General features: G+C 37.6%; 1 protein-coding gene across 1 annotated transcript in view; it reads right to left on the minus strand.

The window, feature by feature from the left end:
- MDN1 (MDN1, midasin homolog (yeast)) overlaps window positions 1-26,930 on the minus strand; it is a 128,736-nt gene that overhangs the window by 81,047 nt on the left and 20,759 nt on the right. Inside the window, exons 10-27 of the mRNA XM_012731514.1 lie at window positions 26,396-26,589; window positions 25,298-25,379; window positions 22,563-22,658; window positions 20,956-21,068; window positions 19,704-19,852; window positions 18,710-18,770; window positions 14,566-14,777; window positions 13,704-13,807; window positions 12,349-12,493; window positions 11,690-11,786; window positions 10,483-10,596; window positions 7,144-7,291; window positions 6,755-6,865; window positions 5,171-5,322; window positions 4,537-4,715; window positions 3,547-3,755; window positions 3,232-3,378; window positions 2,354-2,495 (exon numbers count right to left, since the gene is read on the minus strand). Coding sequence (XP_012586968.1) covers window positions 2,354-2,495; window positions 3,232-3,378; window positions 3,547-3,755; window positions 4,537-4,715; window positions 5,171-5,322; window positions 6,755-6,865; window positions 7,144-7,291; window positions 10,483-10,596; window positions 11,690-11,786; window positions 12,349-12,493; window positions 13,704-13,807; window positions 14,566-14,777; window positions 18,710-18,770; window positions 19,704-19,852; window positions 20,956-21,068; window positions 22,563-22,658; window positions 25,298-25,379; window positions 26,396-26,589 — 2,455 coding nt within the window. The remainder of the gene's footprint in view (window positions 1-2,353; window positions 2,496-3,231; window positions 3,379-3,546; window positions 3,756-4,536; window positions 4,716-5,170; window positions 5,323-6,754; window positions 6,866-7,143; window positions 7,292-10,482; window positions 10,597-11,689; window positions 11,787-12,348; window positions 12,494-13,703; window positions 13,808-14,565; window positions 14,778-18,709; window positions 18,771-19,703; window positions 19,853-20,955; window positions 21,069-22,562; window positions 22,659-25,297; window positions 25,380-26,395; window positions 26,590-26,930) is intronic.

Raw genomic sequence — 26,930 nt, forward strand, 5'->3', positions numbered from 1 at the left:
CTGTCTCTGGTGAATCCTCTTACCGCCTGCACCTCAGGCCTGTACCCCTTTTCTTGCATGAATAAAAACTTACAAAATAAGATATTATGTGTAGAGTGGTAGTGTAACAGGGTAGTCCCCAGGAAAAGGGGAAATTCCAGGTTCTCTGCCCCACTCAGAAGGAGGGTGGAGCTGAGCAAAGAAAAGGAGTCTGAAGGGAGAAGGCAGCAGGATGGAGAGCCAGAAGGAGACCTGAGGAAGCTGCATGGAGCAAAGAGCATGTGATGAAGAAACCATGCTTGTTCCTTGGCCCTGTGCTGGTTAAAACAGATGTGGGTGAGAGCACCTGTGGCGAGGTTCACTATGGCAGCTTTTATCTTAATTTTGATTTTGTTCTTTTCCTCCCAGACTAGTCTGGCCATGAGTCACCCTTTTCTATGGGTCTCAGCCAGAAGGTACTTTAATCTTGTGGCAGGTTTTCAGGTCTTGCTTTGGACCAATCCCTTTTGGGTTGACTTTTACCCACAAGGGGATGGGTAACTTCAGGAGTTTGATTTAGAACTTATATTCTTTGTCTTCTGTATTGTAAACTAATTCTGGGGGTTCACTGGTGCCCCTCTCTCCCTGGCCTGTAACAGTAGTACCGAGGGATGTTGAGACTATAGTGTGAAAGCAACTCTTACATGCTATTAGTAGAGAGGAAATCTGAAGTACTTTGGAAAGCTGGGAGAAACTACTACATCTATAAGCACCATCAATATGATTTCTAGGTATACTGCAACTTAAGGGAACACATGTGTTCCCAAAGACGCATACAGGAGCCCGATAAGCAGCTTTATTCATAAGTAGAAACAAACCAGCAGACAACCTCTCCCATCTTCTCCACTGTTCCTCTCAGTTTGCTTCAATAAATAGCCCTTTTCTGTTCTCCACTCTGTCTCTGGTAAACTCTTCCATACCCATGTGTCCCACCTATACGCAAAAAACATTTGGTGGATCAAGGGCGACAAAATATGGGGAGTAGGGTACAGGGATCTTTCCTATTTCTTCGATCTTTTTTGCTAGAGAGCAAAGAACCCTCAGAACAACTGAAGGTATCTGGTTGGGATACACCATTACACAACCTTAAAAACTGCTGTGGCCCAACGGTGGCCCAATGGGGTGGAGAACAGCCTTTTCTGCCTCTGAAACCCCTAGTACATAGACCGTTTGGCTTGTGGACAACAACCAAAGAGGTTTGGCTTGGCTACCTCAAGTGTCCCACCATAACTTGGTTGGCAGGCATTTTCACTTTACCACCTGCTGTTTCTGTTAGCAGTGTATCTCAGTAAATCCCACTTTTTTCTGCTTTCCAAATGTCCACCAACAAGTATATTCATAAAATGGTATAGCCATAAAATGGGCAACAGTATAACAACAAAGAAAAAAGTTAAGTCTGAATCACCTATCAGTGTGACTAAATCTCCCAACAGGTTGAATGAAAAGCCAGACCTAAATAGTAACTGCATGTTCCTGTTAGGATGAAGCTCAAGCACAAGCCAAATCAGTCATTGATAGAAGAAGTCAAGCACTGGTTACTATTAGGGGAGGAAAAAGTGGCCAGAGGCATGAAGGAATCTTCTGATATACTAATATTCTAGACCTTGGTCCTGGGTGGTGATTTAAGAGAGAGAGAGAGAGAGAGAGAGAGAGAGAGTGTGTGTGTGTGTGTGTGTGTGTACACATATATGTAGAAACTTGGCAAGCTGCATATAAAATAATAAAGCATTTCAACCATTCTATTGTATATCTCAACAACCAAGTTTCTAAAAAATAATGTCCTTCTAGTCTTTACCTGTAAGAACAGAAAATAAAATTTTCCCGAATTAGTTCTCATTTACTAATTATCTCATTAATGACTGACACCTTTCAAGTTGGCAGAGGCCTACAGACTTGAGGGAGAAAGCCTATTTCTAGAATAGCTGCTAAGATGTACATATTGATCACAATTTGGAAAACGTAGTAGATTTTAACTAAAGTTTGATATCTGACAAAATTTCAGTTAGAGAGCATTTGATTGAAAACATACCATCAGGGTTCCCCCTCATGGTGCAGCAGGTTAAAGCACAGCTCTAAGAATTGAAAGACACTTCCACATGAGTTCAATCCCCACCTGCCCCGGAGGGGACCACATGGTGCGGCAGACCACTCCTGACCTGCCTGCTGGTCCCCTCAGCAGTGTACTTCGTCGATCTGTCTGTTTTATTCCCCACTCTGTCTCTGGCGGTGAATCCTCTCACCGCCCCTGCACCTCTGCCCTGTACCCCAGTTCTGTATGCACAAAAAAATTAAAAAAAAAAAAAAAAAAAAAAAAAAGCAAAACCACAAAACATACCATCATTGGCTAAATGCTGTAGCCAATCATACTCCTTCTCAGTCTGCTCAGCCCATCTATACCTTTCAGCCCATCGAAACAGATCACGAAGGGTGATGAAGCCCTGCTTTCCAGCGAACACTGAAGAACTCCTGCGATGGGACTATTGCAATATCAAAGCAGGGAGTAAGCTTTTATACAGTACAACTTACAGAAAATTCCTAACAAAGTTAAGCTCCCATTAAAATAATTTCAATCCCATGGATAAAGTTAATTTTTAAATATAAACAGACTAATCATTGAAGACACCAAAACTTATGTATAACAATATAAATGGCATTCCATAACCCATAAGCAATATAGAAAAAGATTGTAAGTAATAACAGTAATGATGGCAAATATGTAGGCAGCTTGGTCCCATAATGTAGAACATAATGGAAAACTGTTAGTTATTACTAGCTTTCTGAATAGTAATATAATGATGTATATTTTATGATCAAGGACACTTTTAGTGCCATAAATGAAAATGTTCTTGGGAGAAAGTCGCATAGAAAGGACCTCCTCAGTTATTTAAAGATAGCCACTTGAAAAACAAAAAATGCACTTCCCAGCCTAACCACAATGTTTGAAAAGTACCTACAAATAGGAAACTGTCGTCATACAAAATGTAGAAAAGGTTTCATGTATTACTGGTTACAAAACCAAACCAAAAAGTAATCATCTTTAAAATGATTAGTCTCTTTACATTAAAGAATGCATATAAGAATAAGACCCTTACTCTTTAAAAACAAACAAAAAGAATGAACTGCTATTTTTCTATCCAAAGAATCTATCAAGATTTGATCACAAACATAATCCACACAGTTCATTTGAAACTAAATGCTGGCGAGATGAAATACCTGAAGATCCAGCATGACTTTAACTAACTTGCTGCAATAAGAGGGTGGCAAACTACACCGTTTGTGTAAAATTGTTTCCAGCTCAGAGCTAGGCAATTCATCAAAGTGTAATTCCACAAACCGATTCCTGAAGGCTCTGGAAAGCACCTAGAAAATGCAGGTAAAGGGCCTCTTTAGTTAACTTTCACAGTATAGGCTCTGTCATTCACTACCAAAAGAGAAATCCTTCAAAGGAGGTAAAAACCATCTCAGTCTTTCCAACAAAGTTTTGTTATTCATTGAGGTAACAAACGGAAGGGGGCAAATGTCACATACCTTTCTGCCTCCATAAAGTCCAGGAGGATTTTGGGTAGCAAACAGCATGAACCGAGGGTGTGCTTTAACAACCTCTTGAGTTTCTGTTATGAGCAATTCACGGTTATCATCTAACAGCCTGTTCAGAGCCTCTAATACATCAGTAGGAGCCAGATTTAATTCATCTAAAATAATCCAGTAGCCCTTTCTCATAGCATCAATAAGAACACCTTGGAGGAAATAAATACTGAAAATTAGTGCATGAATTAGTTCTTTAAACAATGTTGTGGGGCCCTCCCTGGTGGCATAACGGGTTAAAGCACAGCACTATCATGCTACTATAGTCACTGCAGCACGAGATCGATTCCCGGCCCGGGAGGTGACCCACATAGTGTGGCAGACCTCTCCTGACCTGCCCGCTGCTCCCCGCAGCAGTGTACTTTGTCAATCTGCCTGTTCTACCCCCCACTCTGTCTCACCCCCCCCACTTCTGACCTGTACCCTAGTTCTGTATGCAAAATAAATAAAATCTTAAGAAAAAAAGACAATGCTGTATATAATCAATAAACAATTTCAAAGTAATCTCTGTAGTGAGTCTTGCCCCAAAATAGTTTGTGATGCTGAATGTCAAGAAGCACAATTTCCAACTAATATGTCCCCTTTTATCTCCCACAGAAGAAGAGCCAAGGCTGACAAATACCGTATTCCCAAGCTTATTTATTTTTTCCTTTTAGTCTAATTTCATTTTAAACATCACATTTCTTATATTATTCTGATAGCTATTGTCCCATGCTTACCCTGTTCTTTTGAGAATCTAAGAAATGAAGTAGTAATTTAACATCAATCTTCAAAACTTAGGCCCAATCATGTATAATTCACTGACAAGACTAGCACTGAGAAAAGAACCTGAAACCTTAACCATCACCTCCCTTTAACTGGAAAAGATACAGAATAATTGAAGAAATGAATCTAAAGGAATAAAATCTATACCTACAACATGAAATAACCTACCTTCTTTAAAAACAAGCTTCCCTGAGGAGTTGGATGTGTAGCAACCAATGTATTCCTGAATATCCGTGTGTTCATGATTGTTGATACGCACACAGTGGTTGCCAGTAGCTGCAGCCAGCCACCGTATTAGGCTTGTTTTACCAACTGATGTCTCTCCCTGAATCAGCACTGGATAGGTTCTTAAGATCAGCAATAAAACAACAAAACAAAACAAAACAATCAGAAATCACAATTCAAGTGCCATTTAAAAAGCAATAAATTCATCATTTATCATCCATATAATGTAACAATTTAATAAATCTATACAGTACAACTGGTACTAGTTTCTTAAATCCTGAGGGGTTCCTTTGTAAAAATAGCTCCTCAGGGCCCCTCCCTCGTGGCGCAATGGGTCAAAGCATAGCACTATGAAGTGATATGAAATACATAGTCACTGCAGTACAAGTTCAATCCCCACCTAGGGAGATGACCCATATGGTGCAGCAGACATCTCCTGTTTTGTCTGCTGCTCAGAGAGTAACAATAAAGTACATAGAAAGTTAAGAAGTTAAGATTAAAAAGTAATTTATTTAAAAAAAAAAGTCACTTATATGCTGATAAAACTTCACAGCAGTGAGAGAAAAGGTCCACATACCCTGCAGAGACCACACGGACTATGTCTCTTAGGTTTAGCTTGACAGAAGATGTAAGAATGTATGTCTCATCTATTGTAGGTTCCTTGTCTCCCACTGAAATCCAATAGCCTTCAACCTGGATAAGCCGACCACCTTTTGGTTCTGGAATAGGCTGAAAGGAACATTTAGAGAAATCACCTATCCCATGACAAATATGAAGTTCTTTCAGAGAGGGGCATAATAAAGTAGGAAAATAAGTCATGATCAAGAACACTACTCTGTTCTGGATGTTTTCAACATTAAAACCCCTGACATATATATTAAAAGGTTTTGGAAAATAAGGACAAAATAGTAGCATGGTTGGTTTTAAATTCTAGTAAAAGTAAGTTTGAGAGGAAATGCTGAATCAAAATAATTTCTCAGATAGTTATGAGTCCACCCAGTTCTTTTCTACCAAAAACCTTACATATTTTGATCGAAAACAAACTTTTTTTTTTCATAAAATGAACATTTCATATATAACACGGTTCCCCAAAAGGGACATTGTGATGTAAGGTAGGAAGGCTTTGAATTATTATCTTCTTGACTTATTATAATCTTAAGAAATACTACAACTGACCCTCCAGAGAAGCTAAACTACTAATTTAAAACTGTGGATGGAAAGATATAGCGAAAGTTAATGGGTAGACTCATACAAAATTGCCCATTTTATAGAAAAAAATGACCAATGGTTAAAACTACTCTTTTAGAAGAACATTTTTGGCCCAGACTTGAAACTATGATTCTTGACACTGCTTTTATTGTATCCTTAAACTGCACTGATGAACAGTATGAAAATGCCTTTAGACCTCCATAATATGTAACTATAAGGAACATACAGAGAGGCAAAATAAGCAAGTAGAAGAGAATGCTAGAGGGATAATAATCAAACTTCAATATTATAATTTACCAGAAGTATTTTTCATTTGTTACTTTTATAATTCTTAAAAGGAAAGTAATATCGACTCTAAAGTAACTCTTAAGTCCCAGTGGCTCTTTCTTCTTAAATAGCAATGAACACATCAGCAAATGAGTTTGTGAATCACTTTCTTTCAATCTAATGTATAATATCCTCTGGTCAAACTCAAATGCTTGGTTTATATACTAAAAAAATAATTTTAAACTGAACCATCAGTGAGATGGGAATCATCCAACAAATAATGCAATTATCCAACAAAATGCTACGTGACCATCATCAAGCATATCACAGAAATCTCTGGTACATACACAAAAATATATGTAAGATATAGTTAGGCTTAATAAGGAAATTACAGAATAGTGTTTTAAGATGGTCCCATCTGTATTAAGTACATGTAATTTACCTATACAGATCAGAATTTGAATATAGTAAAATAAAACACACATACACAGTTTAGATGGAAAGATCTTATCTACAGGGTTTAGGACACCAAAGAGTTAAGATATTGGGAACTTTTGCCATGTTGAAATTTTCTGGAAGAGATTATTTTCTTATAAATAGAACTTAAAAAAACAAAAGTCGAAAATTTGCTAATTCTGCCTTATGCTTATACTAGACAAGTCAGAAACAAATGAAAAGAACATACCTGCTTTAGCAGACTTTTAATACTGCCAGAGACAATATGTTGACAAATGAGCTTCTGAACTGTTGGATGTGATGCTCTGTCAAGTTGTGTTAAGAAACCCAAACAAAAGCCCTAGGGAAAAATACAAATATGCAATCTACTTTTATTCTTCAGTAATGAGTGATCAATAAATCTTCAGGAACAAAATTAACCTTCTGGGTGATACAGGTTCCCAGAACTTTTAAATGTGATGCAACAGTAGAAAACACAGCAGTGTAATCTGGTATGAAAAACCGTGGGCTTATCTAAATGGAAAGCAGAAGCAAAATCGGCATATGAATCCCTACTCCTCTTTTCCTATGATGAGTCCACCCAGCAGGGTCCCATCCAAACAAAGAATTTACAAAGACCTCATAGAGTGAGCGCTGGATGCTGGAACATGGATTGGAGGCTGCAAACCGTAGGGCCCTGCAGAGCGTCCGAAGGCTGTAGTGTGGTCTATGACCAGTCCCATCCACCAGTTTTGTCCCAGACTCTTTCCGCACAGCTGTATAAAAACTATAAAGGGGGTGCAGTTCAGGCAATCTTATCAACTAGTTAATATCTGATAGTTTGTTACTGTTCCAATTTTTCTACAGAAGCTGAAAAGGCACTTGAAAGGTGGTAAAAGTTAAATACAATTTCCTTGAGCATTGATCAAAACTGCCCAAACATTTAAAAAAAAAAAAAAAATTGTTTCACACACACACACACATTTACTTTCAAAACAAGAAAATGAGGAATCAAGTATTAAAGCGATTATGAAATTCAAGTTCCAATTCCTGTATCAAAAAAGTACTGATGGAAAGATGAGAACCTTCTGGTTCTTAAGAAAAAGTCAATTAAGATTTGAGGGGCCTTTGCAAGAATATACCACATTCAAATGAAGTGTTCCAGAGTTGGCTGTAACTTGATGGGTAAATGAAATTCTTGGGCAATCTTTAATAGTGATTAATAAGTACATAGAAAACAAAAGTTATGGTGTTTTGAAAGGCTATGGTAAAACTATAACAATGTTAAAGGGCATGAAGATATGATTATCATTGCCATATACTTTAGTAGTCTAGAATATAAGGAGGGAAGAAGCTTCAGTCTGAAATAAGAATTTCAAGAAACTCAAATGTTTGTAAAATTTGTGATTAATTACTACACAATCAAGTAAAACTAAGTATGTGTAATTCCAAATTTTTAACCAAATAAGACATAGCCTCCTTCTTTATAATCTAGCCACATTCTTTTTATAAATCTACATTCCCAAAGTAGAATTTTAGATAAAGAATGTACACAACTTTGCATTAACATTTTTTCAATAATCTTTCTATAACTCTAATGCTACATCTTCATCTGCATTTTAACTGTATATATTTAAGCTGTTTCTCAAACATTATTGGTTAACAAAAAGTCTTCCAAATTGGTCCTGCCTGGTGGTGCAGCAGGTGTGCACAGCACTGTGAAGTTATCTGCAGCCACTGCAGTACAAGTTTGATCCCTGGGAAGGAAGGTGATCCACACAGCACGGCAGATCTCTCTTGACCCATCCGCTGCTCCTGTCAGCAGTGTACTTCATCAATTGGCTTGTGCTGCTCCCCACTCTGTCTTTGGTGAATCCTCTTACCACCTCTGGGCCTGTACCCCAGTTCTGTATGCATAAATAAACAAACCTTTAAAAAAATAATCTTCCAAATTTAGAATGTGGTGTGATAACCATTCCAATGCATTTTGATAAATATCTCCTTTGCTAGTCTATTTAAAACAGGAATTCAGGGCCTTCATGGTGGCAAAAAGGGTTGTCTCAGTGCTATCACCTAGACTTGGCCTGCGCTTGTTCCCTTGCCAGGGAACTAACTTACATGTGGTGTAGCAGACATCTCCTGTCTTGCCTGCTGCTCTCATTGGCAGTTTTTCTCAGTATATCTGCCTTTTCTGACCCCCACTCTCTCTGATTAATCCTCTCACCCCCAAGTACTACTAACCTACACCCCATTTCTTGTATGCATAAATGAATAAAACAAATCTTTAGAAAATAAATAAAACAGGACTCCAAAGGGCCTCCTTAGTGGTCTAAGGTTAAGTTTTAGCACTATCACTACTATGGTTTCAGCTCAATCCCAGGTCAGGGAGCTGGCCCATCTATGGCGCAGCCTATCTCTCTTTGCCCATTGCTCCCCTTAGCAGTGTATTCGGTAAATCCACCTGCTGTACTCCCCTCTCTGTGAATCCTCTTACCCTTCACCCCTGCACCTCTGCCCTACACTCCAGTTCTTCAATACACAATTAAAAATCTTAAAAAAAAAAAAAAGTCTTCAAGCTTTTATTATCTAACCTTGATTTGACTGCTTATTTTCCTTCACTCATCGCACATGAAAATAATACTATCTATTGTTAATAATAGTTGGCCAGGCAGACCTCTCCTGACCCACCCGCTGCTCCCCTCAGCAGTGTACTTCATCGATCTTCCTGTTCTGCACCCCTGTCTGGTGAATCCTCTCACCCTCCGCATCTCTAGCCTGTACCCCAGTTCTGTACAAATAAATAAATAAAATTAAAAAAAAAAAGTAATTATTGTTTATTGGTATTCCATCACGTCTACAATAAGCATCATGAGAAGATTTTTTGTCTATCGTTAGCATACACACATATATGTATACACACATATGCATGCATGCATACATACATGTGTACGTGTGTGTGTGTGCGCACACACACACACACACACACAGGCAACCCACAAAATACAAAGTAAAACATTAATACGATCCTGTTTTGAAAGCTTCACACATTCTATACTTCTTTCTAGAGGATACAAGAAAATTAACTCAGTGATGTTTCCAGAGGGAAAGTATTTGTTTCTGTCAGAGTCAGTACTAGAATTTAGGTTCTCTGATACAAAAGACTACACCCCTTCTACATGGCACACACACACAAAAACAGAGGAAAGACACTCAAAGAAACACACCCCTGTACTTTATTCAATGAAGCTGTATTAATAACACTGACATGATCATTTCTATCAATTTCATCCCACACTGCTCGTGTTCAGATTACAAAGACTTCAATATTGCAATATAAGCCATCTACTTCACCAGAAATTAGAGCTTTTATCTATAAACACAGAATTATAGGAGCATAATTATTTACATAATCCTAATTATTTATATATTCTTATAAGCAGTGATCTAGTTTTCTATGTAATTTACCCAGAAAAATACAAGGCAGTTAGTAAGTTTACAAATTTAAAAAAGAAGTTAAAAAGTACTCTTCCCAGAGAAACACATGTCTTTTGCAGCAACTTGGATGGAGCTGGAAAAGATCATGCTTAGTGAGATAAGCCAGAAGAGAAAGAAAACTACCGGATGGTTTCACTCATAGCAGGAGTATAATGGACCAGGCGAGAAAATAACAAAAATAATGAACAACCATGTACCAGAGACATTTTGTGGGGGTGGAGTGGGGAATGGGATCAAAAACGGGGGTGGGGGGGAGGGAGGGAAATGCACGGGACTGTGGTGGTGGCACACGGGTGATTTGGTGATGGGAAACCCACAGGGATTACAATCGTGATTGAAAAAAAAATGTGCAAAATGATGTAAAAATAAACTTTTGTAATAATTAAAAAAACAACAAAAAAAATACTCTTCCCTACTCAGAAACAAAATAGAAAATTGAAAAAAAAAATACATGAAGCACACAAGTACATTCAGATGACTTACTTTATGATTCCTTGTACTGTGGTCTTGTTCACACTCAACCCTCTTAGATAATCATCAATGAGAATTTGTAAGTCTTCTTTATTTTCCAATTCTTCTACATAAAGTTCTGTAAACCTATAAGAAAATTATTGTACAAAATCATTTTTAAAGAAATTAAAACGGCTATTCTGACAATGAAAATATAGAACAGATACAGTATGTGAATTCATTTTACTTTCTTTGGAATAAAATATAAAAGCCTTTCAACTTGAGGGGTGGTGTGAGCCTGCCTGGTGGTGTAAGGGAGTAAGATGCATCACTATGAAGCTATCACAGTCACTGCAGCACAAGTTTGGTCACCAGCCAGGAAGCTGATCCACATGGCACAGCAATGTACTTCAATAAATCTGCATGTTCTGCTCTCCACTGTCTCTGGTAAATCCTCTCACAAACTCCCTGCATCTCTAGCCTGTACCCCAGCTCTTGTATGCATAAATAAATAAAATTTTTAAAACAAAACAAAACGACTTTCAACTGGAGATACAAACTGATCATAACAAAATGGAAGATACCATAGCTGTTAACAAAAACTCTACCTTTTTACTTTTCTGCAATGAAATCTCCTTTTGTTGTAAATCTCCTGAATGTTTCTTGCAAAAAGTAGCTAGAAAAGTAATACCTTTAATCCTCATTTTCAAATATTTTTGATCCCAAGGAAAATTATTACTTTAATACAACCCCTAAAATTTTTCTCACAGTCTTTAATATTTTTAACTATTTTAAAACTAAGATCCAGGGCCCTACCTAGTGACAGAGTGGGTTAAAGCACAGCACTAAGAAGCTAAAGCCGCTTCAGCATGATTTGGATCCTCGCTCCAGAGGTGATCTTCATGGCAAGGCAGACCTCTCCTGACCTGCCCACTGCTCCCTTCAGCAGTGTACTTTGATGATATATGCCTATTTTGCTCCCAACTCTGTCCCTGGTAAATCCTCTCACTGCCCCTGCACTTCTAGCCTGTACCCCAGTTCTGCATGCATAAATAAATAAATCTTTAAAAAAAAAAACAAAAAAAAAGTAAGCTCCTACCTCTTTAGGTATATACTAACACACCCACCACCAAGGGACCCAGTCTTCCAGAATAGACAACTGGGTACCTTACCACTTCCCTCTTCACCCTCCTAACTCTCCCCCTCTGTTAGCCTCAGTTTTATAGTCAGTCTCTCTCACCTGTTTCTTATTCCTGGTGGGAGATTTTTTTTGCCCACATCAGTTGCTGGATTCATACAAGCAAATAAACGAAAATCAGGATGACGAGCCAGTGGTTCTATCAAGAAAAAATTATAAATTCTCAACACCTTATAACAATCAAATGATCAGTCTCAAGCCCCCAAAATAATACTATCTACTGCCACAGAATTTTAGGCTAAGCAACCTTGTCTCAGGCTTAGAAAAGATGATGTTGGTCACTGAATCCATCGCTGCCTGTTCACACACCCCACTAAAAAGTTTCCAAACCTAGGTATATCATTTACTCTAAATATGCTCTTCTGACTTTTTATGGGAAGGTTGTTCAGTGTTATTTATCTTTCATCATCTAATTTACCACTTATTTTGTAAATAAGAGTGTATGTCCCACATACTCAACTGACTTGACAAATTGTCTTATTCTTGTTTGTATTCATCATACAAAGCAACATGGCTTAGCAGAAAATTTAAATCTAAGGAATAAACATTGGTAACTTAGTTTACAACACTGTATGATTCACACTTTAAGGTATCACGTCTTCACTGGAAATCCCATACAGTACAATTAACCAAAAGAACCGCACTCTAAAGAACTCAAAGTGCCTGGTGCCAAGTCAAAGCTCTCGGTGATCAAGTGCTACCTGTGTCTCCTCGATCCAGTAATACTAGGGAGCCAGAGGATCCTTCAAGTAAACCACTCAGACATTCTAATGTCTCTGGAGCAGCCAGATTAATCTCATCCAACAAGATCCATTCTCCTTTCTTTACAGCCTGAGCTAATGTACCCTAGAAGAAGACAGAGGAAAACAAAAAGTTAAGAATCCTTTTCAATAAAGATGAATCAAGTGCAATTACGCAGGCACGGTTAGAAAAAGATGCAAAGGAAAACCTCTCCCACTTGATCAGTAAGGATGAAAGGAGTATCTTTGAACCAAACAGTGAGCTGCATCAAACTACATACATCTTATCATATGGATGGTGAAGTAAAAGATAACTTACAATGTATTCAGGTGTTTAAAGGGATTATTAGAGCACCCAAAGTGGGATCAGACCACAAGCAGTCTAATGTATAAAATTCAATCAATAGTGTGCTAAAGGCCCTCCCTGGTGGCACAAGGGGACTATGTCTCAGCACTGTGAAGCCTTCCGCAGCTACTTCACCATGAATTCCATCCCTGGCCAGGAAGCTGAGTCACTGTGTTGCCCATGGCTCTCCTCAGCAGTGTATTTCAGTAGATCTGCATGTCCTGCTCTGCACTGTCTCTGATGAATCCTCTTACTATGTTCCATCCCCACACTTCTGGCCTAAACCACAGCTCCTGTATACAAGAATAAATCTTTAAAAAAAAGAAAAGTGTGCTGTGGTTTTATGCCTGCACTCCTACAGTTGTTAAAGAATATCGAAATGAATCTTTCCTCAGTTCTAGTCAATGATTTTATATCTTCAAGTTCTTTTGCCAACAGTAGTCAAAAATATCCTACAAACCAATTGGCTGACATCATCAAAAATTGAATTATTTTATTAAAAGGCTCTATACTTTTGTTTCCATGTATAGCCTAACAAAGAATAAGTTTAATTGTAAAAAATAAAATAACAAATGTATTAAATATTAAACTGAAGTGCAATGACAGTCATGAAATACAAACTCCTTTTTGAGCATACTTGACATTATAGTGATTTAAAAAATAATCATCTCTAGTACTGTCTCTCTCACTCACATGCACTCTCTCACTTCAATCACTCACTCATTCACACACAGAGATCCATAAACAATAGAGTTCACCAGTTGTCTCTCAGCTGTGTATTTAAAAATGAGAATCTGCATCAAGATCTTACAATTTCCATAAAGCTCATTTTTCAAAATCTTCTCCCCAAAATATTACTTCATTGTTTAAGGCATACGGAGAAAGCAAACAGTAAAAACATGAACATGAAGAGAATATACACTTTCATTTTTTATGAACTGAACATTTCCTTAACCCAAAAAGTAAATACCTCTACAAATGCAAACAGAAGGGCATTTTCAGTCATTTTCATCTGTTGTTGAGCATGACTAAGCCTAAGACCAAGTGCTTCCCATTTCTCTTTTAGGAGTAAACCTAGAAAAAAAAAAAAAAAGACAGAACTTAACACATTTTGAGCTGTTGTGTAAAAAATTAAGCACATTAAAAAATATATAATTAACCAAATACACAAAAATCAAAAGATCTGCAAGAGAAGTGTATATAAGTCCAAAGAGTTACATATGCTAACTATTAGTTAGCCATTAAACAAATCATTTATTTTCCTATGTGTGCAATGGTTTACTCATTTACCCTTTAAAACAACTCTTGAACTGTAAGTACTCTTATTTCCATTTTGTATATGAGGGAACACAGAGATATTAAAAAAGCTACCAAAAGCCACTTGGCTGTATTAAGTCTGGATTTTTGCAAATACAACAGGTCCTCAAATAATGTTATTTCATTATCATTTTGATGAGAAAAAACACCTAGCCAATAAGGAATGATGCTCTTTGAGGACCTGATTTTTCCATCATTTTGCACAAGTTGTTGTTTACAAGAAACTACTGGCAACCATAAGTGAGGATTTACTGTAAGCTCTTTTTCAAGGGAAATGTGACTTACTGTGCCTAAGTGGCATTTGGACATGAACATTATCAACTGATTTTTATGGAAATCATACCAAGAATTACAGAAATAGCAGCATTTTAAGACTAGTTATCACCATTGCCTTCTGGCCTATTATAAAGCTCCAATTTGTAATGTTTCATTGTTCCCCCAAATACTTCTAATTCTGCTGAAATCCAACCTCACAGACCTTGAGGAAAAATTCCTCTCTCTGGTTGTATTCTTACCAGTTTCATTGTCTTTTTCACCCTTGTTAACAGCCGACTTGTGCACATGCTGCATTAGTCTAAGGAGATCATGCCACCGTTTCTGCCTATAACAGGTCTGAATGTGACCCAAGAAGGTAAAATTTTGTTTCTTGGAAAATGTCTGGGCAAAGAGTTCTTCAAATGCCTCTCGGAGGGGTCGCCAAATAAGTTTGTGGTCCACTGGTTTGTAACTGCAACAAAAGGTCAATGTGATTCATAAACCTTTGAAGGTAGTAAAGATTAGAAAGCAAACTCAGAATTAAGTATAGGCTTCCACTGAAAATCAGAAATACTGTGGAAATAATTTAAATTGGGCCTCCCTGGTAGTGCAAGGGGTTAAGTCTCAGCACTATGAAACAGTTCCCAACCACTACAGCAGAAGTTCAATTCCCAGCCAGGGAGCTGACCCACAAGGTACATATAGCTCTCCTGTATCATCCACTACTCACCTCAGAAGTGTATTTAATCAATCTGCCTATTATCTCCCCATTCTGTCTCTGATGAATCCTTTAATCTACTGCCACAACCTGCAGCCTACAACCCAGCTCCTGTATACATAAATAAGTGCTCAAAAAAAATTAAATCTATGTTAAAAGTTTTAAATTACAGCCTATATTCTCCATCCCAAGTGTTTGAAGGACCTAAAAGTAACAACTAAAATAGGTAACTAAGAAAAAGTTTTAAATTTCCATTTAGGCAGTAAAAAAGTATGTCATTTTTTTAATGACATGTTTAACATTATGTAAGACTTTAATGACGAACTATGTTTTATTCAAATCAACCTAAAAGATTTCAGAATATTATAAAAGAAAGAACACTTAAGTGTCAGTGAACTCAATGTCTTCTCAAAGGTAGAACAGGAGTGGGGTAATGTTATCAAGTGGATAAAAACTAGGGGGAGAGTGGCATTCTTAAATCACTGCAACAATTCAGGCCCTCCAAAGCTCAATATTTTTTTACTTCTTGCATTTAGATTATCTTGTTCTTTAGTGTTTACTTTCTCTGGTTGGGAAATTAGAAAATGGATTAGTGGAGGTAAACATTAGTTGCCCAAAGAGCATAAAATATTGCTGTAAACTTTACAGTATATAGTTTTTAGTATCCTAAGATACCAAGTACTAAAACGGATACAATTATTTTTAAGGCCAATAATTTCAGTTGAAAGCTAAAGTGATTCAAAAACACTTCAGATCAGTCAAGAACATTGGAGAAATCATGAGTTACTATTTACTCACTTTTGAAGGTTTTAGTCTACTGATTTTTTTTTTTTTTAAGATTTATTTATTTATTCATACAGAACTGGGGAACAGGCCAGAGATGAGGAGGGTGAGAGGATTCACCAGGGACAGAGTAGGGAGCAGAACAGGCAGATCAATGAAGTACACTGCTGAGGGGAGTAGTGGGCGGGTCAGGAGAGTTCTGCCACGCCATGTGGATCTCCTCCGGGGCAGGCAGGGATCGAACTCATGCGGAAGTGGCTTAAGCTTCTTAGTGCTGTGCTTTAACCTGCTGCGCCACCAGGGAGGGCCTGCTAGTCTACTGATTTTAATACTTCCTTAAAAACAATCCTAAAGGAAAAAAAAAAAATCCTAAAGGATCAGATTTGCAAACCAAATTAGGTCTATAAATTTTTTATAATATTTGACACATACAAATGTTTAATGTAAGCTATAAAACAGATGAAACTAACCACTACTACTCCTTTTCAATCCCATATCCATGCCTATTCCTGAGTCTTACTCTTTCCATCTTGCACACAGCATTTTTAAGGTAGTCATCCATGTATCTACTATATGTTACAACTGGAAAGATTTAACCCATAACACTTTCCAGTAACGCAAAGGGATAGAAAACTAGGCTTACTGATACTAATAATAAAAAGATATGTTCTGGTCCCTCCCTGGTGGCCTGACGGATTCAAGGACAGCACTATGAAACTACTGCAGCCACTGCAGCACAAGTTAAATCCCCAGCCAAGGAGGTGACGTGCATATGGCATGGCAGACCTCTCCTGACCCGCCCAAAGCTGCCCTCAGCAGTATATTTCAGTCCATCTGCTCCCCACTCTGTCTCTGGTGAATCCTTTCACCCCCTGCATTTCTGGCCTGTACCCTCGTTCTGTATGCATAGACAAATTTAAAAAAAATTAAATTAAAAAATGTTATGTTTTTTTCACCAATTTGTCAAAAAAATTCTTGTAATCATATTCACACTGCATTTGTTTATATTATCAATTATATTCAGGCACAAGCATGTTCTATAAACTCCTACATTTAAAACTACTTAAAATGGCTGACATGAAATCACCTATAATTAGAAGAGACAACACAGTCCATGTTCAATTGTGATGGCAATTGTGTTAGAAATACTTAAGGATATGAAGACATATATAAGTGCAAAAAAGAAAAATACCCAGTAACATAGACATGCCTATTAAACAACAAATTCCAAATATTAGTAAAAACACATTGCTAGCCCTCCCTGGTGGTGCAACAGGTTAGGACACAGCACTGTAAGCTGGCCGCAGCCACTTCACTATGAGTTTGATCCCCCAACCTGGAGGCGACCGCATGGCGTGGCAGACCTCTCCTGACCAGCCCACTGCTTCCCTCAGGAGTGTACTTGGTCGATCTGCCTGTTCTGTTCCCTACTCTGTCCCTGGGGAATCCTCTCACCGCCCCTGCACTTCTGGCTTGTACCCTAGTTCTGTATGAATAAATAAATCAATCTTTAAAAAATAATTGCAAAGTACCTCAATGGGACATTGTAGAGATTAAATATCAATTTAACTGAACAAAAGTAGAAATTTCATTGTGGAAAAATAAAGTGAGTATAGAAGTGCAATAAGGATTAAAATTCAGCTAACAGATCTTAAGACATAAAATAAATTTAAGCCTTTTTAAACTTATTATTAAGTAGGTAGGTAGTGATATGTGAAAAGCAAAAAATTGGTACTGGGAAGGGAGAATAAGAAAAGTAAAGGTAACCAGATAAAGAAGAATTCCAAAGGAGTATACTTCCTGGAGTGGGAAAAAATATAAAGAGACTGAAAATTAAAATACTGCTACAGCATAATGTGGCCCTCAAAGAAAGAGATGAATGAATCACTTTCTAACAGATTCATAAAGGGCAAAAGGCACAATAAATTCTATTATTTTCTGCCTGGAAGGGATTTTTGAGCAAGTGCTCAGAGTTCATGGCCCAGAAGCCACTATAGCTCAATGTAATGTGCACCAGCACAAAGACCACAATAAGAATCCCATGAGCAAAATTTAAGCAACTAGAAAGCTGACATTCACTCTACATGTTTCAGAGATCATGGAATTACAGGAAAGTTTAGCTTGAATTGAAGGGTTTTATTCCACAATGTATGCTTTAGATCAATGACTTCTACATAAATATTAGGTATCAAACATTCTTTAAATGAAAAGAAATATCTACACATCCAGATGTCTCCAATAACTACCCTGGTAGGGGAGTGGAGGCATTTATAGCTTTGTACTTATTTTTAAAACTATTTGAGTGTTATTAAATAGAATTTCTTACCCCAAGCAGTCAAAACAAAATGGGTCACTTTCAACAAAAATTGAAGACTTCACACCTGCACCCCCATGTTTATCACTGCTTTACTTACAACAGGAAAGAAATGGAATCAACCCAAATGCCCAAAAATAGATGACTGGATTAAAAAGATGTGGTACATATGCCCAGTGGAATATTACTCAGCAATCAAAAAAAGATAAACACATCCTTTTGCAGCAACATGGATGGAGCTGGAAGGGATCATGTTTAGTGAAATAAGCCAGAAAGAAAAAGAAAAAATACTGGATGGTTTCATATCAGGAGTATAAAGGACCGGGGGGTGGTTGGGTGGGAGTGGGGGAATGAACAACTATATACCAGAGACATTTTACGGGGGTGGAGTGGGGAATGAGATAAAAAATGGCAGGGGTTAGGAGTAAGTGCACTGGACTATGATGATTGCACACAGGTGAACTGGTAGTGGGAAGCCCACGGGGACTACAACTGAGATGGAAAAAGGTACAAAATGATGTAAAAATTAACTACTATTGAAAAATATGTATGTATTGAAGTCTTCAACAAAACTGAAGACCACACTTACCCTCCAAGCAAGTCTGCGGTATCACTTTGTTGATTCATATTAACAACTCGCAAACGATGACCTTTTAAAAGAAGAAATGGCAAGGATGATTCCAAAAATTTAAAGACTGATAATCTTCAGTGTGATCCTTAAAAATGTGCAAACAAAAGTATACGACAAGTTTTTCAATGTTCTGATCCCCTTTTACTTTCAGTAATCTTTACACTCAAACTTCAAATAACAGAGAGCAATGTACAAAATTATTCATTATAATTTGTTAAAGCATCACATAACTGAAATCAATAATTTAAAAAAAACCTTTAAGCCAATATCTCCAAATTAGAACTAAAATATACTCAGTGTGGTGTGTTATACCACTATATTAGAAGGGGCATCAGGTGGTTGCTTGTAAAGCTGCCTAACTGCCCTACTATACGCAACTAGTAGTGTATAACCCATTTGCTTCAAAACAAAACAAAATTTATAGATGAGTATTAGCAGAACATAGCTTGGGAAATTATCAGTCTGGGGCCTCCCTATGGCATAGGCGTTAAGTCTCAGCACTATCAAACTATCGCCAGCCACTAAAGATTAAGTTCAATCCCCAGCCAGGGAGATGACCCACATGGCGTGGCAGGCCTCTCCTGACCCGCCCACCGCTCCCCTCAGCAGTGTATTTCAGTTGATCTGCTTGTTCTGTTCCCCACTCTGTCTCAGGTGAACCTTCTCACGCCCTGCACTTCTGGACTATACTCCAGTTCTTATATGCATAAATAAATAAATCTGAAAAAAGGGAAAAAGAAACTACTGGTCTGTTAATGAGCATTATTTCCAGGACAAGAAACTATATTATTTTTAAGGGTAAGAACGCCAGAAGTTATTTCCAGGGTAAGTAGAATAGTGGCACTTTTTTCAACTGCAGTCCTTTCTATACTGCTAATTTTCAAAAGGGGTGTAGCAGGTGGTATGAGATGTTCATTTTCTAGGGGCAGAGTGATTTTCCTGTAGGAATTACCTGTAATGTGAGCCAAGTACTGCACAGTAGACGTTTTGCCAGTCCCAGTCTCTCCCACGAGCAACACTGGCTCCCCATTGCTGACACACACTGCAAGCTGTTCAATAAGAACAGAGGATGGCCTAGTAGCAGCAAAAGTGAACTGCTCCCTGGGTTGGAGAAAAGGTGGTTAGAAATGCGTGCTGGAGAAAACCAGATTTTCCAGACGTAAACAAAAGTGAGAAATACTTACAACATAAGAGCTGCAAAATTAATTCACTCTACAAATACTGGGTATTTAACTAGGCTCTAGAGACCAAAAATACCAGTAAAGATAAGACAATGTCTCTTTTAGGTGTGTCATCTTAGACAGGTTACTAAATCTGTTTTCTTCACCTATAAAATTTAATAATATAAATTGCTACTAATTATAGCAGGTTGAATAGTCTACTCCAAAAATCCATGTCCCTGTAGAACCTGTAAATGCAATTTCTTTTAAATAACAGTCTTTACAGATATAATTAAAGTCATATTCACAATGGATAAGGGTGGGTATTAAATCCAATCACCGGTATCCTCATAAGGAGGAAGAAGTTGAATGTCACACAAAGGCAGGATGGTTCTAGAGGATGCGTACAGGAGATTAGCTTGATCCACTGACAAGATGGGAGTTCAGAGGGAACATGGTCCTATCAGCAATTTGATTTTAGCTCAACCTCCAGAATGATGACAGAATAAATATCTGCTGTTTTAAGTTGTCAAGTGTATTAAGATAATTTGTTAGGATTGCCCCTGGACACTAATAAAGTAGTTCATAGGACTATCATAACTACCTCACGAGAGAAAACGATCAAAATATTCACAAAATGATAGGCATGTAGTAGATATTTAATAAGTGGTAATTAGATCACAGAAGCTTTTACAATCCCAGCCTTCAGGAAATAACAGATCAACATTAGGTCACAGCCTGACTTCCAAGTGAGGCTCCATTTATTAAATAACTATGGCGAGTAAAATCCAGAAAGTAACTTTCGTTGGTCCCAAGTTGTAAAGATCCCCATCACCATCTCCACATATAACATCTATTTTCTTTTTTATCTTGAACATCTGTTTTCTTAAAGCACTGGAAAGACATTGCTCCTTACACTCAACACACTGGAGATTCACAGTTTAGACATACATTTTGTTCAACGATGATGAGGGGTTGGACCAGATCTTCCATCCAGTTCCCAACAGTTCCACGTTGCTCAATTGACATAAGAACCTTTCTTACCTCTGTATGTGAACAGCCTCACTTTGTTTCCGTAGAAGACGTACTCGACCCACTTGCACATCTAGTTCATTGATTACAATTTCTGGTTTATAAAGTTGACAGAAGAACTCAACCTATGGGAGGGAAAGATTATCCACATAAAATCCTGTAATCTCTGGGCCCTTCCTGGTGGGGCAATGGGTTAATGTGCAGCACTATGAAACTATCCGAAGACAATGCAGCACAAGTTCAATTCCCCAGACAGAAAGGTGACCAACATGACGTGGCAGACCTCCTGATCCACCCACTGCAGCCCTCAGCAGTGTATTTCAGTAGATCCGCCTGTTCTGCTCCCCACTCTGTCCCTAGTAAATCCTCTCACCCCCTGCACTTCTGTCCTGTTCGTATTCATAAATAAAATCTTTAAAAAGAAAAAATATTTTAAAAATCCTGTAGTCTCCTCAAACAGTTCATTACATAAAGACTTCCTATGCCCCTGTAATTAACCCATTCCTAAGGTGTACTTCCTACTTCAAGGTAGGCAAATTATGACTTTTTTCCCCCAAGATTTATTTATGCATACAAATAATGGGGCACAAATCAGAGGTGCAGGGGTGAGAAGATTCACCAGAGACAGAGTAGGGAGCAGAACAGGCAGATTAGCTGAAATACACTGCTGAGGGGAGCAGTGAGGAGAGGTCTGTCGCCCCATGTGCCACCTCCCTGGCTGGGGATCGAACTTGTGCAGCAGTGGCTTCGGATAGTTTCATAGTGCTGTACTTTTAACCCACTGTGCTATGAGGAAGGGCCCAGGGCTTCTTTTAATAGTGTGCTCTGTTACCTGCAGCCAAATCCAGCCCAACAGTTTCAGAAGCCTGAAGAACACTCCTGCTATTTCAATTCCTAACAAAGGCATTAATATTGGAATGTATGAAGTTGAACTCAGGCAATTCTCTAGCTACCAACTCCACTACTAAAATGTTCTCTTCTACAAAAATATATGTATCAATATAAAGACTGACAAAGGGTCTCCTTTGTGGGTTATACGTCAAGTCTCAGTGCTATCATTGCTATGGCTTCAGTTCAATCCCTGGTCAGGGAACTACCCATATGTGACATAGCAGATCTCTCCTGTCTTGCCCACTGCTCCCCTTAGCAATAAAAAAATTTCAGTAAAATCTGCCTGTCCTTTTCCCCATTCTGTCTCTGGTAAATCCTCTCACCTCTCACACCTTTGGCCTTTGCTCTCCTGTGCAAAAAAATAAAAAAATTAAATTTAAAAAAAAAAGGCAAATTATTAACAATGTCGGCCATGAGCCTAGTGGTGAATAAACAAGTATTCATTGGTACTTTTCTTTTAAGCTTTCTGCACAGTTCTAATCCTGAGTTTATAATCTAAAGAATATCTGCTTTATTAAAATACTGGATAATGCATATGAAACAGGACACATAGAAGCACATTTAAAGGATATGAAGCACGTGGAAAACTATTAATCTAGGAGACAGTGAATGTTTTTATGTCTGAGAAAGATAGCAATTAAACTACCAACTTCGATACTTAGGCAGTCAGTATTTCAAAAGTTAAGACCAGAAACCAGTCTTCTTTTAACAGAAAGAGTACTACATACCTTTTTCTGGGAAATGTTCAACTTGCTTCCAATGATTTCTGCCATTTTTAGTTTACGTGCATGCTTAGAAAGCATTGCTGTGAAACAGTCCAAAGCCTATCAAAATAAACAAGGTAAATACTGACAGATTTTTTAAAAAATAATATATTAATAATAGAGCATCACCATGAAGGAAGAATATAAAACCCATCAGGAACATTTCTGTAAGAATGCAAATAAAAATGCAACACTAAACCAAGGAACCTTATCGTAGAGAAGAGGACACAAACAATTGAGGATTTTACAACCCCAAATTGGCTAAATTAGGGAGGAAAACCATTTTGTAAATCCTAGATTTGCCAAAAATAGCCATTAGTGCTAATCATAAGGCATATGGTTCATGGGGGAACTGAGTCTCATATAGTAAAAAATTACTTTTAACTGTAAAGGGGAATTCCCGGTGTGCAAGAGGGATCACACTGTCATTATGCTACTTCAATACCCAATCACCACAACTAACCACAAGTATCCATACCCAGATATGTCTAATGAAATGTAAGACATCATCACCATACACTATACCCTCCAAAAACACTGAATTTTGAATACATTAAACATTTTGTTAAACTTTGTACAAGAAAATACAAGCCAAAGTAACAAGGGAAAGGACATAACGCGTGTTTTAAGCAAAAAATATATAATAATTCTCCACCAACTGTAATGTAGCAACAACCATCAAGCAAGCATATAAAAAAACACACAAGAATTTATCAATTTATCCGATACCTTTGTCCACTATTACCTGCCATTTTCAAAGCTTCTAGGAATTACTCAGTAAAGAAAGTCTTTTGTTACTCACATGAGCCCCTATGGGCCACAACAGTTTTAATGCAACTGAAGTCACTAACTAGCTTCAAAGTGGGCAGATCAAGGCAGAAAGATTAGGCACAAAATAGTGTTGAGACTTTCAGGTAAGCCTCAAACTCTAGGGAGGGAAGAAAAGCTAGAGTGTGAGTTCAATCAAGTGGCCAAAGACATAAAAGCTAAATAAAATACCAGACATCCAGAACTTGGAGAGCTTCCTGGTTCATCACCTACCAGGAAGATGGCATGCTCTCACTACACAGATACAGAAGCTCTTGTTTTTAGGATCCTCCCAAAACTTGTCCTATTTGCATCTTCCATTTGATTGTTCTTGAATTATATCTTTTAGAAAAAAAAATATAACCTATGCCATAAGTATGGTACTTTCAATAAGTTTCATGAATTGATTACTGAACCTGAAGAAATCATGGGAAGCTGTGAATTTTCAGCTAGTAGGTTCCAAGACTAGGTGTCCCCTGACATCTGCAGCCATAGTCAATGGAAGTGTCTTCTGAAGGGCAGAGCCCTTGAACCTTTGGAGCTACTGTACTCCTGGTAATCTGTATCAGAATTGGATTAAATTGCAGGCCACCATTTGGTATCAAGGCAACAAAGTCAAAAGCTTCATCTCTAGACTTACCTCTCCAACAAAGTTTTGTCTATATTTCTGTATTTTCCCATTTTGCAAACATTTCTGTATTAGTAAAATACTCACACATGGATCTTCCCTGGTGGCACAGGCATTACGTGTTAGCACTAGGAAGCTATCTGCAGTCACTGCAGCACAAGTTTGATTCCCAGCCAGGGAGCTAACCCAGATGGTGCAGCAGACCTCTACTGTCTCACCTGCTGCTCCTGACAGCAAGTTATTTCAACTAATCTGTCTGTTCTGATCCCCGCTGTCTCAGGTGAAACCTCTCACTCCCCACACCTCTAGCCTATACCCTAGCTCTTACATGCATAAATAAATAAAATGAATCATTAGTATTAAAAGGTAAAAGGAATCCTATCAATAACAAAGTATTGTTTTTAATGAACAAAACAAGGTTAAATATAAGGAAGATAAAATGTAGGAGGAGAGTTCACTGGAGAATGAAAAACAAGAATATAGTGCCTGCGCATAAGATTTCAGATTTCAGCTAGGTTTAACTATGCACTCCAAATAAGATTTCTTTCTACTCAAAATAACTACCAAACACAAAAAGATACTACAAATAAAATTGGGTACAACAGTCTCCTCAGTCCCAGCCGACAAAAGCCACAACTTTGACCTCCCAGCAAACCTCAAAACTTTATAATCAAATTGGTCAATGTTTTAAGAACCTAATAGACCTTCAGAGAGGACCACTTTTTTTCTAAGTAGGTGGAAGCAATCTCTTTCCATTTTTATTGACTACGGCAGAACTGTGACTAAACAGAATTTCCCTCCTGTGTAAAACATTTTTTCAAAAAAAGCATACAGTTACATTTCATACCACACTAGTTTCCATGAACAAAAGTTAAAAAACTCAACTGACCCTTGTAAAGGGATCAGACAAATACCAATCTTTCAAACAGACTAAGAAATTATATACAGGAAAAAATACTACACATAATAGAAACACTTCACGATGCTTTATAATCAGCTGGGAGCTTTTTTTATTTTACCTCTAATCAGTATCTGTTTTACACTACTTAAAATTATACTTCTTTTGATTTGAGTAGTAACTTCTTAACAACCACAAAACAAGAACTATTATACCTAATTAGATTTAAGCCAACATTAACTCACTTAAATACCAAAGAATAGTAAACAGTACCTACATAAAAGAAAAACTCTGAAAGAAGTAGAGACAAAAAAATAAGATTAATCAACAGCTTATGAGAACACTGAAAAAGCAAGACTACCTTACCTCTTGGAAAATGTTCAATGATGTGGATGAGGACAGACTATCAAAGCTGTGAGCAATCCTATTACACCAATTCAATAGATCCCTTAAAAAACAAACATAAAAACCAAGAAATAAGACAACAAGCCAAAAATATGAAAGGTACAAGTTTATGTGGCTCACTTAACTCTGTGGACACCAGACAACTACAACTCTGCAATTTACTGGCAATGGGAAGACCAAAAAAAAAAAAAAAAATCCTAAGTGAATAGTCCTAGTTCCACTCTCACTGCCAGAAATCATCTATCATGCATTCCCTGCATCCATACCAGGTAAGGTAGTAGTAGGAGGAAGAGCAAGTAACTCCCAGAAAAAACTGTGGGGAATTCCAATTCCTACTTCTCACTTCTCAAAGGGAAAATCAACCATTGAGAAAGGAGAACAAAGCCACAGAACTTACTATATGTAGCAAAATCTGAATATTAAGCACCCCCCTCCAATTCAATGAAAGAATGAATTATATAACCATTTACAAGTGTATCTTTAAAAGTTATTTTTTTTATTACAAAAGTTTATTTTTACATCATTTTGTACATTTTTTTTTCCATCTCGATTGTAATCCCCGCGGTTTCCCATCACCAAGTCACCCGTGTGCCATCACCATAATCCCGTGCATTTCTCCCCTCCTCCCCCCCGTTTTTGATCCCATTCCCCACTCCACCCCCTCAAAATGTCTCTGGTATATGGTTGTTCATTATTTTTGTTATTTTCTCTCCTGGTCCATTATACTCCTGCTATGAGTGAAACCATCTGGTATTTTTCTTTCTCTTTCTGGCTTATCTCACTAAGCATGATCTTTTCCAGCTCCATTCAAGTTGCTGCGAAAGACATGTGTTTCTCTTTTTTGGTTGCTGAGTAATTATTCCATTGTATATATGTACCACATCTAAAAGTTATTTTTTAAAGCTAAAACGTTATTTTAAAAATCTATAGATCTCTAAAAGGGAGCTGACAACATAAAGTATACTGAATATTTAATTCTATAAGTTACTTTTATCTGTTAAGAACACTTTGATGTCAAGTTCTTAAAATATTAATTCAAAAAAATGGTTAGTCTAGTACCTTAGAGACAATTCTCTGCCCTCAAGGCTCAATCTATTGTTTTGTCTACTGGCTTCTAGAACATCCTCAGGTACCCGTTCATTTCTAATACAACTATCACTCTGAGAGTGATGCTTGTCTCCAGTAAGTTGGATGTAAATGTCAAGAAGGTGTTCAGTTGCTGTTAAGAGGCTGGGGTATCTGGTCTGAAGAACCTGACAGAAGGAAGGGGAAAAAATTAGCAGCAGACACAATGATTTCTTAAAGGCACATATAAATTGCTACTGATGCTAGTTACACAAAATGATTCCTCTATGAAATGTGTCACCTTTACCAAGTACAATTTCCACCCTTACCTATACTCCCTTCTGCCTCAAAGACCATGAAAATTTTCAAACCAAGACCTCAGTTATCTGGCAATTTCATTATCTATAACACAGCTCAGACTGAAATGCCAGATGGGGAAAGATCTCCAGGCAACCATGCATCTAGGTTCCAGAAGTTTACTCACTCAAGAATCCCACAATTATTGAAATTATTTTTGTGTAGAACTGGG

The sequence above is a fragment of the Condylura cristata genome, unplaced genomic scaffold (genome assembly GCF_000260355.1).
Source record: "Condylura cristata isolate star-nosed mole 26May11 unplaced genomic scaffold, ConCri1.0 scaffold00001, whole genome shotgun sequence".
NCBI lineage: Eukaryota > Metazoa > Chordata > Mammalia > Eulipotyphla > Talpidae > Condylura > Condylura cristata.